Consider the following 15,485-nt stretch of genomic DNA (forward strand, 5'->3'; position numbering starts at 1 on the left):
CAACCCCGACAATTGCAAGGTTTCAGCAAGCCACTTTGTCTCACATTGGTTCGCTTGGTGATGGAAGTAACGCCGCTAATTTGCCGATCTGATAAGAAGGATCTGATAATCAGACATCACGTCCGATAGCTCCGCGCTACCTCCGTAAGCACTACCTTTCCAGGAGGAATCGGACTCCGGCTGTGAATTTTGCGTGTGATGCGGGGTATAAATATCTTCACGTTAGCAACGTATCTTCGATTGAGCATGCTATCTATGCTATTATTGAGATGACTGCGGACGTGAAAGAACCCGTTCTCGACACTGAGCTTGGTGTACTCAACAGTACCCCACCAGATCCATACCTCGTCGCTTTCAATGAACTCGACAGCGATAATCCCAAGAACTGGCCAGAAAAGCGAAAATGGGCTGTAACAAACGTCCTCTCCATAACAGGTTTCAACCGCATTCTCGTTTCAACAGTAATGGCCCCCGCGCTCTCCGTCATCGCCAAAGACCTCAACATGACAGCTACCCAATCCGTCATGGCCCTGAGTATCTACCTTTTAGCAACTGCCTTTGGTCCTCTTGTCATTGGACCCTTGTCTGAGGTTTATGGGCGGAGGACCATTCTTCATGTCTCTAATATTTGGTTCCTTGTCTGGAATCTCGCGTGCGGATTTGCAAATAGTAAGGAGATGCTTATCGGTACTCGCTTCCTCGCTGGCTTTGGCGCAAGTGCTGTTTATGCACTTGGAGGTGGTGTTTTAGGTGATATCTGGCGTCCTGACCAACGTGGCAAGTCTCTTGGATGGTACTCTGTCATTCCTCTCATCGGCGCCGCAACAGGTAAATCTAAACCTCATTCCCTTGAACATCACGTTGTTAACTCTTATAAAAGGCCCAGTTATTGGCGGTTTCATGACTGATAGAATTTCATGGCGATGGATGTTCTGGTCGACCTCGATGTTCCAAGTCGCCATGGCTGCTATCTCTTTCACCACGTTCCGCGAGACATATGCCCCTGCAATTCTCAAGAGGCGGGCTAAGAAATTGCGTAAAGAGACGGGTCAGCCATATTACACCTACGCAGAACGCACACAGGGGGGACATACTTTGAGAAAGGTCCTAACCCAAGCTGTGACCCGTCCCCTTCGTCTTCTAGCATTCCACCCCATCATCCAAGTGGCGGCTGTTATCTCCGCTATCGGCTATGGTCTTTTGTATATCGTGCTCTCAAGCTTCGCAGAGGTTTGGGCACAGCATTACGGACAATCTGTTGAGATAAGTGGTTTGCACTACATCTCTTGTGCCTTGGGTGAACTAGCAGGATCACAACTCGGTGCTCCGTTGATGGACTACTGGTTTCGCAGAACCGAGCGTCGCAATGGCCAGCATTTACCAGAAAACAGAGTACCACTGATGGCAATGGGCGCTTTCATCGCGCCAATTGGCTTCATCGTCTATGGCTGGTGCGCTGAGTTCAGAGTTCACTGGGCATGGGTCGATGTAGCCATGTTCATCACCATGTTCGGCATGCAGATCTCTGGTATGCCGTTACAAGCGTACTTGATCGATGCTTATCCGGATCATACTTCAAGTGCTATCGCGGCGCAGCAGTTTCCTCGCAGTTTAGCTGCTTTCTTGTTCCCGCTGTTTACGCCAAAGATGTATGCCGCGCTTGGATATGGATGGGGAAACAGTGCGATGGCGTTTGCGGAGTTGGCGCTTGAGTTGGCTGCACCGTTATTGCTGTGGAAGGTTGGCGCTAGCCTGAGAGCAAGGGCGACGTCGAGCCTGTAGGGACGAGTGGCTTGGTGGAGAGTGCATGTTGCTACGTAGTCGGCTGGAGGGTATTGGCATTTGGTACTGGCAATTTACATACTTTTTGTCTGATCATCGTTACTCCCATGAACCATTCTCAAAGCCACCCACCGCCATATTCCATACTATTCTCTTATCTCTCGCTTCAAGTTAATACTCGAACCTCCATCGGGGATCAGTGTCGCCTCTCCAGTCCTCCACCTCTCCAACGTGCTTAATCTCCTCACTCACCGCTGCCCGAGCATCATTCTGCTTCTTCAATCTCCAACCAAGTATACTCACAACCACAATATTAGCAACAAGATATCCTAAAGCCATAGAGTGCCCAACTACAAATCGAGGCCCATCACCAGATCGATACAGCTGCGTTCCCATGACGGCACCAAGATTTCCAATACTGATTTGCATAGCATTCGCGATAGCGCGCTTCGTCTGTCCAGACACATTGATGGCTGGCCAACTGAGGACAAGAGCAGTAGCAGGGTAGATTCCGGCTGCGGCGAAGAAAGTTCCAACGTACGAGACTCCAGGTCTAGCGGTGGGGTTGGTATTGGCGAGAAGGATGATATAGCCAATTGCTGCGACACCAGCGGAACCCGCAATGAAGACGGCACGTTTAGCGAGTTTCTCAGAGGCGATAGCGACGCCTAGAGTTGTAACAAAGGCGACGGCGTATGGCGGGATTGTCAAGAGCTGTGCGACTGCTGCTTTGTATCCCAGGTCCTTAATAATGGTCGGCTAATTCCGTTAGTAGGACTTCTAACCTAAGAGCAAGGTGTCTTACCAGGAAAAGCGAAAGTGTGTACAGCGGTAGACTCATAGTGTGAAAGCCCAGCCCATAGAGCCAGCAACTTGGATCACGGAATGCCTCACGTACGGCAGCCCAGCTGAACTTCTCTTCCCGAATCGCGTCACTGTCTGCATGCAGGCGTTCGTGAATGAAGGAGCGCTCCGATTTTGTGAGGAACTTTGATGTATCGGGGTAGTTTTCGATGAACCAGTATGCCGCGACGGCGACTACTACTGTGGCGATACCTTCCTGCTTATCGTCAGCTTGACCTGGGGAATGTTGGCGAAGCGGCTTACCAAGATGAAGATCCATCGCCAGCCATTATCCCAGACGACACCTGCCATCTTACCAATCCCCTGATTCCTTTAGTCTAGCTGCCTGAATGAAGTCAAGTTGACTTACATATGCCAAGATACCACCAAAGGCACCAGCGAGTGATGCAGCGCTGAAGAACAGCGAGATACGATATTGTCGCTCGCGTCGCTTATACCACATAGAGAAGTAGTACACAACACCTGTTCACCATCAGTACAATTATTCCAAACAGAAGCCCTCACAAGTGAACCTACCGGGAAACAATCCGCTCTCAGTTACACCCAGGAAGAATCGAGCAATGAAGAAACCCGTCTTGTTCTGCACGATACCGAGCAGAGTGGCGACAATACCCCAGGCCACGGTGAGTGTTGGAAGCCAAAGCCGGGGCGTAGTTCGCTTGAGGATAATATTGCAGGGGATCTGGAGCTGTCAGATACATGCTTGGAGGCAATGATAGGCGACGAACTTCGAAGAGAACATAACCGATAAAGTATAGCGTTAGACCGGTGAGATACTCATTACCCGCTGTCAAATGTCAGAATCCAGTTTCCAGGCACGCACTTGTTGATCTTACACATATGAAGATCGTCAATCATTCCTTCAATGCGAGCATTGCCAACTATCCGTTTATGTCAGCTCGACATCACGCCGTTCTGTTGCGATCATCCATACCATTGCTGCGGTCCAAGAACGACAGCAGATACAGAATCCCAACTGCCGGCAGAAGCTTTAAGTCAAGCTTGCGAAGCAGTGCCTTCTCATTTATTGGCGAGCTAGAATCGACTGTGCCGGCCTCATCACTGAGGTCCGGCGGCGAATCGTTCTTCAGGTCAGCGGCCATCGTGTAGAACCGCGTCTCGAGATTCTGTGAGATAAATTGTCAGGAACTTGAAAGTTAAGGTGCAACTTGTCGAATAAATATGCTTGCGGGGTGAGAATGGTGTCTCAGTCTAGTATTATTGCACCATACGTCCCTTGTTCAGATCTTCATGAGGTTTCATCCATTTCAACTTGTCATTTCGATGCAACGTCGATACACATAAGTAGCGGTACATCCACTCTCACATTAGCCACTACCGCATCAAAAGTACCTCGACAAGATCTGCAACAACTCTTGCTCTTTCTATAATTAAGAGCGATGCACAGAGAGATTAGAGTACAGTGATGGATGCACAATCTAGATGCATCGATCGGAGCATTTTCCCCAAACGACCCAAACATGACGTTGACGCGTAGAATGAACCACTGCCGGGACTTTATCACTTCCATGACATCACCATTTTCGTGAAGATTTTGTCTTTAAGACGTGAAGTTGACATGTCGCCATGTTAGTAGCCTCTGTCGTGATCTCAATCGAGCCAATGGGAGCGTTTGTGATAACGGCTTGGCTTACCCACTTGGGGTAGCGTGGGGAACCAAGAACGTGGGATTTCAGTGGAATATCAGAGTAGAGCAAAGACTTCCAACATTGGACTTTTGACGTCTATATTGAATTGAGCGAATGAGACTGGAGGAGATAGCAAAGCTGCATAACAAATCGGAATAGAGCTCGGATTAGTGCCACTAGCAGCCCTGGAAAGTCTATCGGGTTCAATATTTGGTTCTTCCGCCAACCTACAGACATCAGTTAGCAATCCCATCTATTTCGAGTCACGAATAAAACCGTAAACAATAGGTATAGAACGTATGTATGGTCTCGTATTTTACTGGGAATCAAGCCCGGCCAAGAGCGCATGCATATCGAGGCCTCGTGCCTCGAGATCCTACTATTTCACGTTTAACGATGACTATTACTTCAGGTATACCTTCGTGATTGCCAGCTGATACTTGAATGGTAGAGGGTATCGATACATTTACATGTTGTTACTCGTTTTGTTAAGATTCCTTCTCCTTCATCGAGGAGTCATAGACCGCGATAGAGATGTTGCCATCATCACGATTCAAGCAGTGGTTTTGTGTATCTGTTTATGGAAGGATAACCAATTACTAGTTTTTGAGCCTTTCTAAATGCGGTTTATTTCCAGACTAAATACATCGTGTGGTTAACCCCTCTTCACCTTGTACTACCGAAGCCCTTTATATCCGTGCAACATATCGTAGCCAGGCCAAGCTAACCATTATCAATATACTAAATACTACTCTGTAGCTTTCAGACGACTAATCGGTTTCAATTTCTTTCCAAAATGAGAATAACCCATGGAGTGCTACTGCTGTGGCAACGAGATAGGAAATAATATTGAAACCTTATACGATATGCCGAAAACTTTGTTCATCTGGGAACCCGGTCCGTTACACGTTGCGGGGAAACGATGTTGGGAAACCGTACACGAAAGCAAGAACACGTATTCATTCGAACGGACGTAATATCTTCAAACCGGCATACAGTGCTGTTTCCGACGGACGATCAGTCTGGTGGAAGTGAGATTCTCAAAGTTCGTTCCAGAATCCATTGCCTACTCATAATCTTACATAAACCCGACTGACACGGAGACTATACTCTTCTCTCAACGCTACGCTATGATCCTCACCCACTAAGCCCATCATTCTTTCAGCCCTGTGCACTTCTCAGCTTTAACTCTTTTTCTCTTACCGGGTCGGAATGGCGTCCCTCGCCGCTAGAAGCAGCCCGCCAAAGGACGGCATAAAAATCATTCACGCAGGTCTTTACCGCACAGGAACAGCGTCCATGGCCGCAGCATACCACATCCTCGGCTACAAAGCCCATCACGCTCTACACAACGAATGGCACGAACCCTGGGGGAAACTCGAGCAAGCAGCGGAAGCTACCTTTCCTCACCTTATCCATCTCCCAGACTACACTCACAACGGTCCTCGCCCAGGTTTCACCAGAGAGGATTGGCAGAGCTTATGGGGTGATTACGATGTTGCTACTGATATAGCGTCGACGTTTACTTTGGAGCTCATCAAGGTGCATCCCGATGCAAAAGTTGTCATTGTCCAGAGGAAATTCGAAGATTGGTGGCCGTCGTTTCATTCGGAGATATTGGTCTCTGTGTTTGAGGCAACCTGGCTTCAAAAGTTCTTGACGTGGTATGTTTTGCGTTTTCGAGCCTTGCATGCCATGAGGAAGATTCTCGCCGGTTTCTTCTCTGTGGATGAGTACTCTGTGGAGGCCATTACGCCCGCTAATGCGAGGCATACGTATGAGGAATTTTATAGCAAGGTTCGGGAAGCTGTACCAAAGGAGAGACGGTTGGAGTATTCGCTTGGTGATGGATGGGAACCCCTTTGTGAGTTTTTGGGGAAGGATGTACCGGATGTTGAGTTTCCTAGGGTCAATGATCGGAAGACGCATAGTGAGGATATGGAGAGGCTCATGGCGAAGCTTATGAGGGTCTCGATGGGGGTTCTTGGACCTTATCTTGTTGGGTTTCTTGCTGTTGCTGTTGTCTTTTATGCCTGGTAAGGGTGATGTCAAAATCATGAGAGTGCCGGTTGCCCTTCAGCATCTAGCGGCCTCTCGACAGTATTCACAGGTAGTATAGAAAGTCCCCAAAATAGAAATAGCATTAGTATGTACTGATAGAATATTATACGACATTATGTAGAGCAAGCAATCGATCTCGACCCAGAACACCGTCATATCAGCACCAGACCCAAGCATCATAACTTCTCATAGCCCATTACCACAAATCATAAACCCTCATAGGCATACCTCTCTTCCTCAACGGAAGAGCAGTACTATTCCTCGTGACATTCTGGATAGTGCATCCCTCCGTCTTGTACGCCTTGTCATACTGCCCCGTCAAAACAGTAGCTAACCACTGAATAGCCGTAGCAGCATTAAGCACGAAGTTCTGCGAGTGCGTACCAACAGTATTTCGTTGATACAAGATATTAGCCCCTACATCACAGTATCGCTCAATGAGCTTATCTGTGTTGGCAATAGGGCTGATCTCGTCATGTACACCCTGGTACGCAAAGATGGGCCATTGGGGAACGCCGTGGTAGCCCATTATACCATCGCGGTTGACGATGCGCTGAACGCGAGGATCGCGGAATAATTTCTCGCCGTCCTTGAAAAAGTCAAATATATCGACTCCCGCAAATGCAGCGCCTGCTTCAGCGAGGGTGTAGTTCTCGGCAGCTAGGAAGGCAGTCTTGTTGTTTTCTCCGGACGTCTTCAATTGCGAGAGAACGTACTTTTGCACGTCAGGATACTGGCTCGTCAATCCGAGGATGGAACTTGGAGCAAGACCAGCAGCGTCTTTGCCGGAAATAGCATCCAAGACAGCAGTAACATTAGGTGTCAAGCCACCAAGCGCAGCACCAACGACTGTGTCTTGAAGATCAGGCGCATATTGCACAGCAAGTTCAGAAGCCCATTCACTAGCCAACGCGCCACCAGAGTATCCCCACAGGGCAACGCGAGGGTTTGTTGTGTTCAGACCTAGACCGAGAGAGAGAACAGCGCGGATTGAGTCGAGGGTAGCGTGGCCCGAGATGACACCTGCCGTGAACGACGCAAGAGGACCTTCGTAGTCAGGAACGCTGAGAAACACGCCAAGACCTAAAGCAGCGTTGAAAAGCTCGAGACTGCTGACGCCATCGGCGGAGTACACTGCGTAACTGGGGCTAGCATCCACATCTGCTGAATCATAGGGAACTTGGTACGAGAGCAAAGCGCTCTGGTTGAACAGGGTCGCAGCAGTGCTGTTGGCCCCAAGCTTAGGCACAAAGAGCGTTGTGACGGCCCATGTTGGCTTGTACTGGCTGTCTGTAGTGCGGTACAGAATATTATACGTCGCAGAGCTGTTTCCAGTGATGCGAGTCAAATTTCCCGGTGCAGGACGTAGACGAAGAATAGTGCCGGGCTCTTTATTCTCATAGCCTTCTGGAGCCGTGTACCATGGATCCTCGCTGGGTGGGAGAGGTTCAGAAGAAACAGCTCGTTTGTGAAGATGGCCTTGAGCAGCAGCAGCTAGGCCTAGCCAAAGACTCAAGAAGGTGAGGACACGATGAAGAGCCATTGTGAAGTATGATGTAATGAAAGTCCACCAAACCTTGGGTCAACGGCGGACTTACTGTCTTTTTAACTCAATCCCCCATCACATTACGTATGACGTCGAGCCGAGGTTTCCGTCAGCCGCGCCCAGAAAACATGGTTCAAAAAGGCTTGGAAGATGCCATTTCGATAGTTCACAGCCTAGTTTGGCAGTCATGACGATGAGTGTTTGGTGGCTGGACGAACTAGCTTGTCCGACGTGACCAATTAGAGGAGCTAAAGTCCGCAAGATTGGTCCGGTTTTCCGTTGGAGTTGCGGGGTTGAGGCAAGGGTAGGTACAGACTCCGACGGAGGGAAGGGTTTATTTTTGTTTCCGAGGATGACGTTGGATGGGAGATGTGCCTTGTGATGTTTTAGCGGAGAAATACTTACTGGGCTGTTGCTGGGCGGTGTTTTTGTCTTGGTGATATTGATATGATGATGGAGATGGATGAAGCCACTGTTGAGTGGCATGGCCCAAACGGGCATCGGTATTAGGCCAAGGCTGGAAAGTTGAACCTTGAAGTGGCATACACCATTTAACAAAGTTCATCGGCTTCCATTCCAGTAATGGCGTCGCCCGTTACGCGTGCGTGCATGCGTTTGTGCGTTGGCATCGTTAGCTCCGTCGTCAATTGCGGGGTTTCAATCCAACGATTCAGCTGCCCGATTTGTGAATTGGCAGAAAGTACATGTGCAAATGCGAATGAAGGGACTGACCCAGAGCTCCGGAAACTTTCATGTTGCAGTATAAGGTTCTAGAGTAATCGGTAAAATCCACGCTATTCTGTAGAGTTTAGTTGACCTCAATAGCACTATATCATTGATGAGGCAATGGGCCTAGTAATCTTATGCGTTGATGAGAGCTTAGGTGTAGATAACAAGTTGTTAGGTGCGTTAGTGCTATAGCCAATCTCCGCACTATCAGCACGTCTTCATGTCAAGAGGTTAGCGTTAATGACTGTCTTATTCTGTCGATTAACTGGCCTACCCGGTAGTTAATGGAGAATTCTTTGCTCAGGCTACCTCGATGTAGACCTCATGCCTACACTTCCTACTTTGTAATTTGCTATATATTGTGCTTTGATTATAAGTCTGTCCTAGTTTATATAAAAAAAAGCTCAATTTCTATTTCTCTGCAGAAATCGTGCAATAGCTTAGTTTACTTAAAAGTCTACCTATTGATATTTCATAATTTAAAGATTGTTAAAAGTGGTTTATGACACTGAGCGGGTATTTAGAACTGGTTAGAAGTTTTTATAATTTCTTTATTCCAAGCTCATATCTGTTCTAAAAGTGCATTCCACAAATTCCTTACGACCTAAAAGTCCCGCTACATCTCATCAGGTTTCTACTCAGTCTTCCAGCAGGGGTTGTTGATGGCCTCTGCAATGATTTGCCTCAGAGGCTTCCAGCCATCCTGACCAGCCCACTTCTTCAAGAGAGCAACGGACTCAGACTGGTCAGTCGACAGCTTGAGGTAGAACGTCTCAGGGTAATTAGGAATAAACTTCCTCTGCGGTCGAAGCTCCCGCAGAATGGGCAAAAAATCGTTCCAGTGAGCTTTATGGCCCCACGTCTGGAGGCGCGCATCCTTGACTTCGGGATCCAGGAGGGCAGCGACGTGGATGAGGGCGACGTCTTGGACATCGACAAAGAATGCTTGGTAGTTAAATGTTAGTGTGTTGCGAGGGAGGGATTTGGGTTGATGAATGGGACCTACCAGTTTGGAACGTGTCAATCATCTCCCTCTTCTCGGTGAAGAGAGAATAGATCCAGTTCCCATATGAAGTTGCATGTCTCTCGTGAAGCGGCTCGCCCAAAATACCTGAAGGGCTGACGACATTGGTCACAAATTGAGGCTTGTTCTCGTCGACGTATTTCCATAGAGCTTGTTCTGCAGCGACCTTACTAGCAGCATAGACTAGCATTGCACGCGAGGGTTCGTAAGGTGGTGGAGCCCAGGCCTCTTTGACAGCAAATTCGTTCCACGAATTGCGGTCGACGACACCGTCTTGGTCAGCGGTAGGGAAGACTGCTGCGACGATGGAGCTAGTGAAGACAAAGCGGGTGACAGATGACTCTTTGGATACACTTTCGAGGACAGAGGTTACTCCTGCGACAGTCTGGGGAACGACATTGTTGGGGTTGGGATCAAAGTCAAGGACACTTGCGATGTGAGCAACAGCCGAGACACCTTTTACTGCCTCGTCAAAAGCTCCAGCAGCAGACAGGTCAGGAACAGTGACCAGCTCATAGGTGCCACTCTCGGCATAAGACTTGAAGTGATCATCAATGAGCCATTGGGCTTTGGCTTGGTCACGGACTGTGCCTCGGACCTTGTAGCCGCGCTGGAGAAGCTGACGGGTAACGTGGCTGGCGACAAAGCCTGTGGCGCCTGTGACGAGGACCCAGGAGCTGGTGGGGATGGCAGTTGGAGGTGAAGACATGGTGATAGACTGGTTTTTGAAAGATGAGAAGGTTATGTGAGTTGTGAGTTTGAGATGGACGAGTTCAAGTGGCGCATCGATATACATATATATAAGCTTGCAAGAGCTGAGAAGGGACAGGACATGTCACCATACCATTCAGCTCTCATGAGAGAGCTTACAAACCAGCTGATGCTTGATAATGAGGGAAACACGCTCACCGAAACCAAAAGAATAGAAATGATCTTGTGGATGGCCTGGACTGGTATGTGTTGTTGGTCATATTCTCGGTGCCGGCATTCTCTACTTGAATAGGAAGTCATAAGGCTTGGCAAAGTGGACACTAACAACCGTTAGGACCACTGATACGAAATTGCAGAGAAGATTACATGTCGCAGCAAGACTGTCTGTTGTAATTATATGTATTTAAAACATAAACTGACGTAAGGAATTGAATCATGGGTTCTATGGTGCCGGTTCTATGGTGCCTTACCAGCAGTGGCTGGAGTAAGCAATACCCTTTGGTAACTGTAGCCCTGGACCTTCCCGCATTTCGAGAAATCTAAGATACATACGCTTCAGCAGTCCCGTCCCATCAAGACACTCAGAACCCCCCGCAGCTTCTATCATCGCAAACACACCCTGAATATGCTGTCTCGCAACAGTAGCCTCACCAAAGTTAACCTACTCATCTATTAGACGAAACCTCTTCACATAGCACAAAACTTACCTCATCCAAAGCCATAGCACAAGCTTTTGCAATAGTCAACGCACTAACAGTCGGTGAAGCGCCACTAACGGCATGGCGCAGTGCCTTGAGACCGTTGTATTTGTACTGTAATGCGACCTGAGTCAAACCAGACTTGGGATTGCTGTTAAGGATGTGACGGCATGCGCCGAGGAGAATTACGGAGCATAGAAGATCGCTGTCTGTAATGGCGAGACCGACCCAATCGCGCATTACTTGTGCTTCATGGTCGTTCATCTGGTTAAATAGACGGCATGTCTTGACGTTGTGTGGAACGACGACACGGACATCTGCAGAGTAAGTATTGTTAGTGGTGGGCATGAACGAAGGGACGAACATACAATGGTCGAGAAGAAAGTTCTCATGAGACAAGAGTTGTTTCGGAAGGGCGTCAAATGGATCACGGCCATAGCCAAGGACCTTGTTCAGAGAACTACTCTCCGCATTTCTGGACATGTCTTTCTGGTGTTTCTGCATTCGTAGTCTTCTCTCCTTGGCATGTCTTTGCCGAACCGCATGGGAGTGAGTTAAGCTCCTAACATGAGAGGGGACAGGCTCTGTTGGGTTAGAGACGGTGACGAATTGGAAGTTACGCGGCATTTTGGTTCTAATTCTCAGTACAGTCCGGGAGATGAGAAGCTGGGTCGACGGAAGGTTTGATCACTGGAGGCGGAGTGTATGTTTCGTTAGTTACTAAGCACCATGGAATGCCAAGACTTACAACTTCTTGTTTAGGTTAGTGTGAGTTTCAGCCGACACGTCTGAGCTATTTTTGGCTAGCGTAGGGTAACCATCTGAACGCAGGCGCTCTTGAAACCTTGAGAAGCGTGGTCAAACTCTGCATAGAGGATGTCGATGTAACACCCATATCGCACAGGTACTTCTCATTCCGGAGATTGCGGAGTGTATTACAGGACTTCGTTGATAACCCCGAGTCACGTTGCTTAAGATTCAGAGCCTGTATTATAAATCCTGTTCTGTGCCCAACTATCAATAGTCTCTTGGATCTTACATAAACTACATAATTCCTGGGACAGATTGTCTATATCGTACAGTATAATACAGTGAGATATTGTTCCTTTGCCACTGCTCCATCGATCCACCAATGCTCAACGTTCTCAGACTCCATATCGAAACTCACGGAACTTCTTCTGGTAGTAATATGTCGCAAGTCCGCCCGCAGCACCAAGAAGAAGCGGTACGGGAGCTCGGCCACCAGTCTTGATGATTCTAGGCACAGCTGAGCCGGTCAAGAGGACACTGTTGGCGAGAGCAAGCTCAGATCCGTAGTCCTTGTTGGTTTTGAGAAGGTAGCCTGCATCTTGTCAGCATTAGACACCTCGTAAGGAAGAAGAGCGCTTACCAGCATAGGCGTATGAGACACCGAGACCAAGACCAGCGACGAGAGAAGGCGTAGAGCGAGTGCGGATGTAGCCAGCTGTACCGCCAGCGGCAACTGCAGATGAAGGATGGTCAATTGGGGTACAGATCACATGGTGAGGTCGTGGGGTGACTTACGAAGACCGGCGAGAGTGAATGAAGGGTGCTCAGCCATTTTTGCGATGTCAATGGCGATCAATGATACACTGGAAACAAGCTTTTGGGTTGATGAGGCTTGTCGGCATCAGCGGCATTTGGTGGGCTGATCTTCGAGACTGGCTGACAAATGGACACGATAAGCCCGGAAAAATGCGGTTCCGAATGTTATCTGGCGAACGCGGTCGCGTATCGATAATGCGTTATCACGACATCGTGGTTCTCTGAATGATGAAATAAAAGGCATCTCCTTAATATCCTCACATCAACAGTATTTTAGTGAGATACATCATTCGCGATGCTCTCTTAATGCGTTTCGCACCCACTCCAGACCCGCAGCCAACCCTTCCCCGGTCAAGGCACTCGTGGGCTGAACGCGCTGTAAATTACGCGTTAGCATCAGCTTTAAAGTGCGATGTCAGGCTGGTACTGACGCATTTCGATGATTTGTCAAGATAATGTTGTATATCGAGATATTCAGTCAATTCCGCGGCGCTCATGGCTTTCTGTCTCATGTCAGTTCCCAAGATGGCACCTGTCAGGATGCTTCTCTCACTGGATCATCCTGCTTATTAGCAAGCACCAAAAATGGCTGCTGTTCAAGCATTTCTTCCTTCAACAGTCCGACCAATTCCAATTTTGCTTCCTGTAGAGCCTCCCTGTCTGTGCTGTCAATAACAAACACGACGCCTCGGAGCCTGGACATGAAACTTCTCCAACATGGCCTCCAGTGAGGGTTTCCAGCGTAATCGAAGAGTTTGAACTGTTGGTTTCCCTGGAACACAGGAGTGATCTCGACAGCTATTGATGTCAGTATGATGACTCCCACTCGTAGGAAAGGGAGACTCGCTTTCGACAGATGGCATCGCTGGCTCTTGGTTCCCGCTTAGTTTGTGCACAATCGTCGTTTTGCCCGCTGAGCGAAGGCCAATGAACCCAATTGCAATTGGCTCTGGAGCCCATAGCTGAGAGACTGTAGCGCCCATGACAAGTTTTGTCACTGAGAAATGATGGTTCGTAATATACGTAAGGATTCGTTGTCAGAAGCATATCACAAAGCTGCGTGCGCTCAGTACTGAAGGGCCAGGCTGTCTTTCGAGGAAGATATCACCAGGCATCAGCAGGTCGGTAAGTAAGCGGGAATCTAATTGCTCAGCCACTGTAACCACTTACCTCGTAGAGGAAGATGAGCACTATTACAGTGGGCCCATGTCATTGCAATATTCGGGGGTTGCTCTACGGGAATTTATTGAGTTTGTGTCCATTCAATCCTTGTAAAAATTGTCATCACAAGAGTAATGAACAACTTGTCGTTAGCACTGTTGATTTGCGTTTCGTAAAAGCTGCCCTTTGCAGAAACTAAAGACAAATATGTAGCGACACTAACTCGAAGCGTTTTCACCGATCTCGCTGGGTGAAAGAAAGAGGCGTCTAGAACGATACCACTTACAAAGGTTTGTGTCAGGGAACATCTGTATTTATTTGTGATTTACACCTTGCCGGTATGGTATTAGCGGCATAGTAACAGGACAATAAATGCTGGACCAAGCAATCCCGCCTCATCTCACGGGTACATCCAAGCTTGGAGTTAGGGCACAGCACATATAAGCCTCCAACCTCATCCATTACGCCCTTGGCAAGCCGTATTCTGTTCGCCTGAAGCCTCCTCCTATCCAGCGGACAGCACTGGCGTGTTCTATGATGCTTCTGTATGCACTCCAGACAGAAAAGGTGCCCGCAGGGCGTCATTATTGGAGTTACAAAAATGCCAATGCATATGGGACAGACGAGCCGATCCTTGATCTTATCCGCGTATTTAAGGCTGCCAAAGTCCACGAGGTTGTTTACATCTTGTTGTGTTATACAGTGGCGCTTGGCTTCACGAGACACAAGACATTCTACAGGCCACGCAACAGCAGCTGGTTGAGCTGAACTTGTCAGCTATGGGACGACGGTGATTTGCTTTTGTGGTTTCTTACAAGTTGGTTCCCAGTGAACAGTTGTGTCGTCGCCGCCGCGGAACATATCGTGGATCAAAAGGTTGGTGTTTTGCTGACGGCCTTGCTGTTGCTGGACAGGCATATCCTAGCTATGAACGCGCCCAAATGGGGAAGTAACAATAGGCATCCGAAAATGCCATGTGATGTGATGGGTATGCCAGGAATAAGAAAACGGGGGAAAAATTTAGTTTGGGTCATTTTAGATGCTCGAGGGATAGAGGCTGGGCAGGGTCACATGTGCCATTCCATGCTGGGAAATGATAATCAGGATTACATGGGGATTTGGCAGGTACCGGATCGACCCGGGGCTACATCATTATGAGCGATGAATTACGGTCCATCAGTCATAACGTTTTTTCAGACACTAGCTCTAGGTTTATATTCTTGGACATCAGCCAACTTCCAAGGTTTGTAGCACTCTTGATTAGGCATGGCATGGAAGCAGATACTGACCGACTGTGAAAGAATGACAGTGCTGGCCGTCCCTCCTGAGCAGCACCTTGTCTGTTACTCGACTTTTGTCTACCGTGCTTCACGGAGCCAGGTACATCTGACCTACCGAGTCAAGCTAGTGTAAGGGTGCGCACTGTATGTTGGCGCTTAATTCCCGTAGTACGTCTAAAAGCTTAACTCTGAGAATCTGTTGGCACAATGGGCGGAATTAACGGAAATGGAAGTAATTACATAAATATACGCAGAGAAATATTATTGGCTGTCTTTACGAGACGCCTCTGCATAAAACCGAGAGAGAGCTACGGGGAGAAGGTGCCAAGCCGAACGCGTCTTAGGGTCAGGGCTTGGGCCTGTAATATCCGTTGTCCTCCTTAGGGTGTTATCTCCGAGACGGGCGTAAACTGT

The 15,485-nt window shown here is 48.4% G+C and overlaps 8 protein-coding genes across 8 annotated transcripts; 2 read left to right on the forward strand and 6 right to left on the reverse strand.

The window, feature by feature from the left end:
• Positions 1–267: 267 nt before the first annotated feature.
• FOIG_14107 (uncharacterized protein) lies at positions 268–1,911 on the forward strand (the record flags this gene model as incomplete). Its single annotated transcript, XM_031215309.1, has 2 exons — positions 268–828; positions 881–1,911. Coding segments are annotated over 2 exons (1,463 nt in total), but the record flags the coding sequence as incomplete, so codon positions are not given.
• On the reverse strand, positions 1,822–3,883 carry FOIG_14108 (uncharacterized protein). Its single transcript, XM_031215310.1, has 8 exons — positions 3,581–3,883; positions 3,483–3,527; positions 3,375–3,433; positions 3,163–3,328; positions 2,996–3,108; positions 2,890–2,949; positions 2,588–2,842; positions 1,822–2,541 (listed from the first exon to the last, which is right to left on the reverse strand). The coding sequence occupies exons 1-8, from the start codon at positions 3,747–3,749 to the stop codon at positions 1,954–1,956; spliced, it is 1,455 nt and encodes a 484-aa protein (XP_031055028.1). The 5' UTR covers positions 3,750–3,883; the 3' UTR covers positions 1,822–1,953.
• A 1,503-nt stretch (positions 3,884–5,386) lies between these two features.
• Positions 5,387–6,335, forward strand: FOIG_14109 (uncharacterized protein; the record flags this gene model as incomplete). The annotated part of the gene is made up of 1 exon (XM_031215311.1): positions 5,387–6,335. Exon 1 carries the CDS (start codon positions 5,508–5,510, stop codon positions 6,333–6,335), a length of 828 nt encoding a protein of 275 aa, XP_031055029.1. The 5' UTR covers positions 5,387–5,507.
• Positions 6,336–6,409: 74 nt separating this feature from the next.
• Positions 6,410–8,462, reverse strand: FOIG_14110 (uncharacterized protein). The gene is made up of 2 exons (XM_031215312.1): positions 8,308–8,462; positions 6,410–8,110 (listed from the first exon to the last, which is right to left on the reverse strand). The coding sequence occupies exon 2, from the start codon at positions 7,897–7,899 to the stop codon at positions 6,553–6,555; it is 1,347 nt and encodes a 448-aa protein (XP_031055030.1). The 5' UTR covers positions 7,900–8,110; positions 8,308–8,462; the 3' UTR covers positions 6,410–6,552.
• Positions 8,463–9,200: 738 nt separating this feature from the next.
• On the reverse strand, positions 9,201–10,364 carry FOIG_14111 (uncharacterized protein; the record flags this gene model as incomplete). The annotated part of the gene is made up of 2 exons (XM_031215313.1): positions 9,201–9,576; positions 9,638–10,364. The coding sequence occupies 2 exons, from the start codon at positions 10,362–10,364 to the stop codon at positions 9,266–9,268; spliced, it is 1,038 nt and encodes a 345-aa protein (XP_031055031.1). The 3' UTR covers positions 9,201–9,265.
• A 468-nt stretch (positions 10,365–10,832) lies between these two features.
• FOIG_14112 (uncharacterized protein) lies at positions 10,833–11,719 on the reverse strand (the record flags this gene model as incomplete). Its single annotated transcript, XM_031215314.1, has 3 exons — positions 11,433–11,719; positions 11,074–11,381; positions 10,833–11,027 (listed from the first exon to the last, which is right to left on the reverse strand). Exons 1-3 carry the CDS (start codon positions 11,689–11,691, stop codon positions 10,833–10,835), a joined length of 762 nt encoding a protein of 253 aa, XP_031055032.1. The 5' UTR covers positions 11,692–11,719.
• A 490-nt stretch (positions 11,720–12,209) lies between these two features.
• FOIG_14113 (uncharacterized protein) lies at positions 12,210–12,646 on the reverse strand (the record flags this gene model as incomplete). Its single annotated transcript, XM_031215315.1, has 3 exons — positions 12,210–12,406; positions 12,455–12,547; positions 12,610–12,646. The coding sequence occupies 3 exons, from the start codon at positions 12,644–12,646 to the stop codon at positions 12,210–12,212; spliced, it is 327 nt and encodes a 108-aa protein (XP_031055033.1).
• Positions 12,647–12,916: 270 nt separating this feature from the next.
• FOIG_14114 (uncharacterized protein) lies at positions 12,917–14,709 on the reverse strand (the record flags this gene model as incomplete). The annotated part of the gene is made up of 8 exons (XM_031215316.1): positions 12,917–13,006; positions 13,062–13,133; positions 13,184–13,428; positions 13,457–13,592; positions 13,801–13,820; positions 14,078–14,099; positions 14,389–14,555; positions 14,607–14,709. 8 exons carry the CDS (start codon positions 14,707–14,709, stop codon positions 12,917–12,919), a joined length of 855 nt encoding a protein of 284 aa, XP_031055034.1.
• Between the last annotated feature and the right edge of the window lie 776 nt (positions 14,710–15,485).

Source organism: Fusarium odoratissimum, assembly GCF_000260195.1.
Source record: "Fusarium odoratissimum NRRL 54006 unplaced genomic scaffold supercont1.38, whole genome shotgun sequence".
NCBI classification, from domain to species: domain Eukaryota; kingdom Fungi; phylum Ascomycota; class Sordariomycetes; order Hypocreales; family Nectriaceae; genus Fusarium; species Fusarium odoratissimum.

Bases quoted from the DNA above. Each gene is read 5' to 3' on its own strand.
- FOIG_14108 (XM_031215310.1), bottom strand. From the start codon at position 3,749: ATGGCCGCTGACCTGAAGAACGATTCGCCGCCGGACCTCAGTGATGAG. The intron at 3,329-3,374 runs GTTCGTCGCCTA...TGACAGCTCCAG, and splicing joins TCGGTTATGTTCTCTTCGAA to ATCCCCTGCAATATTATCCT. The intron at 2,950-2,995 runs GTAAGTCAACTT...TAAAGGAATCAG, and splicing joins TTGGTGGTATCTTGGCATAT to GGGATTGGTAAGATGGCAGG.
- FOIG_14110 (XM_031215312.1), bottom strand. From the start codon at position 7,899: ATGGCTCTTCATCGTGTCCTCACCTTCTTGAGTCTTTGGCTAGGCCTA.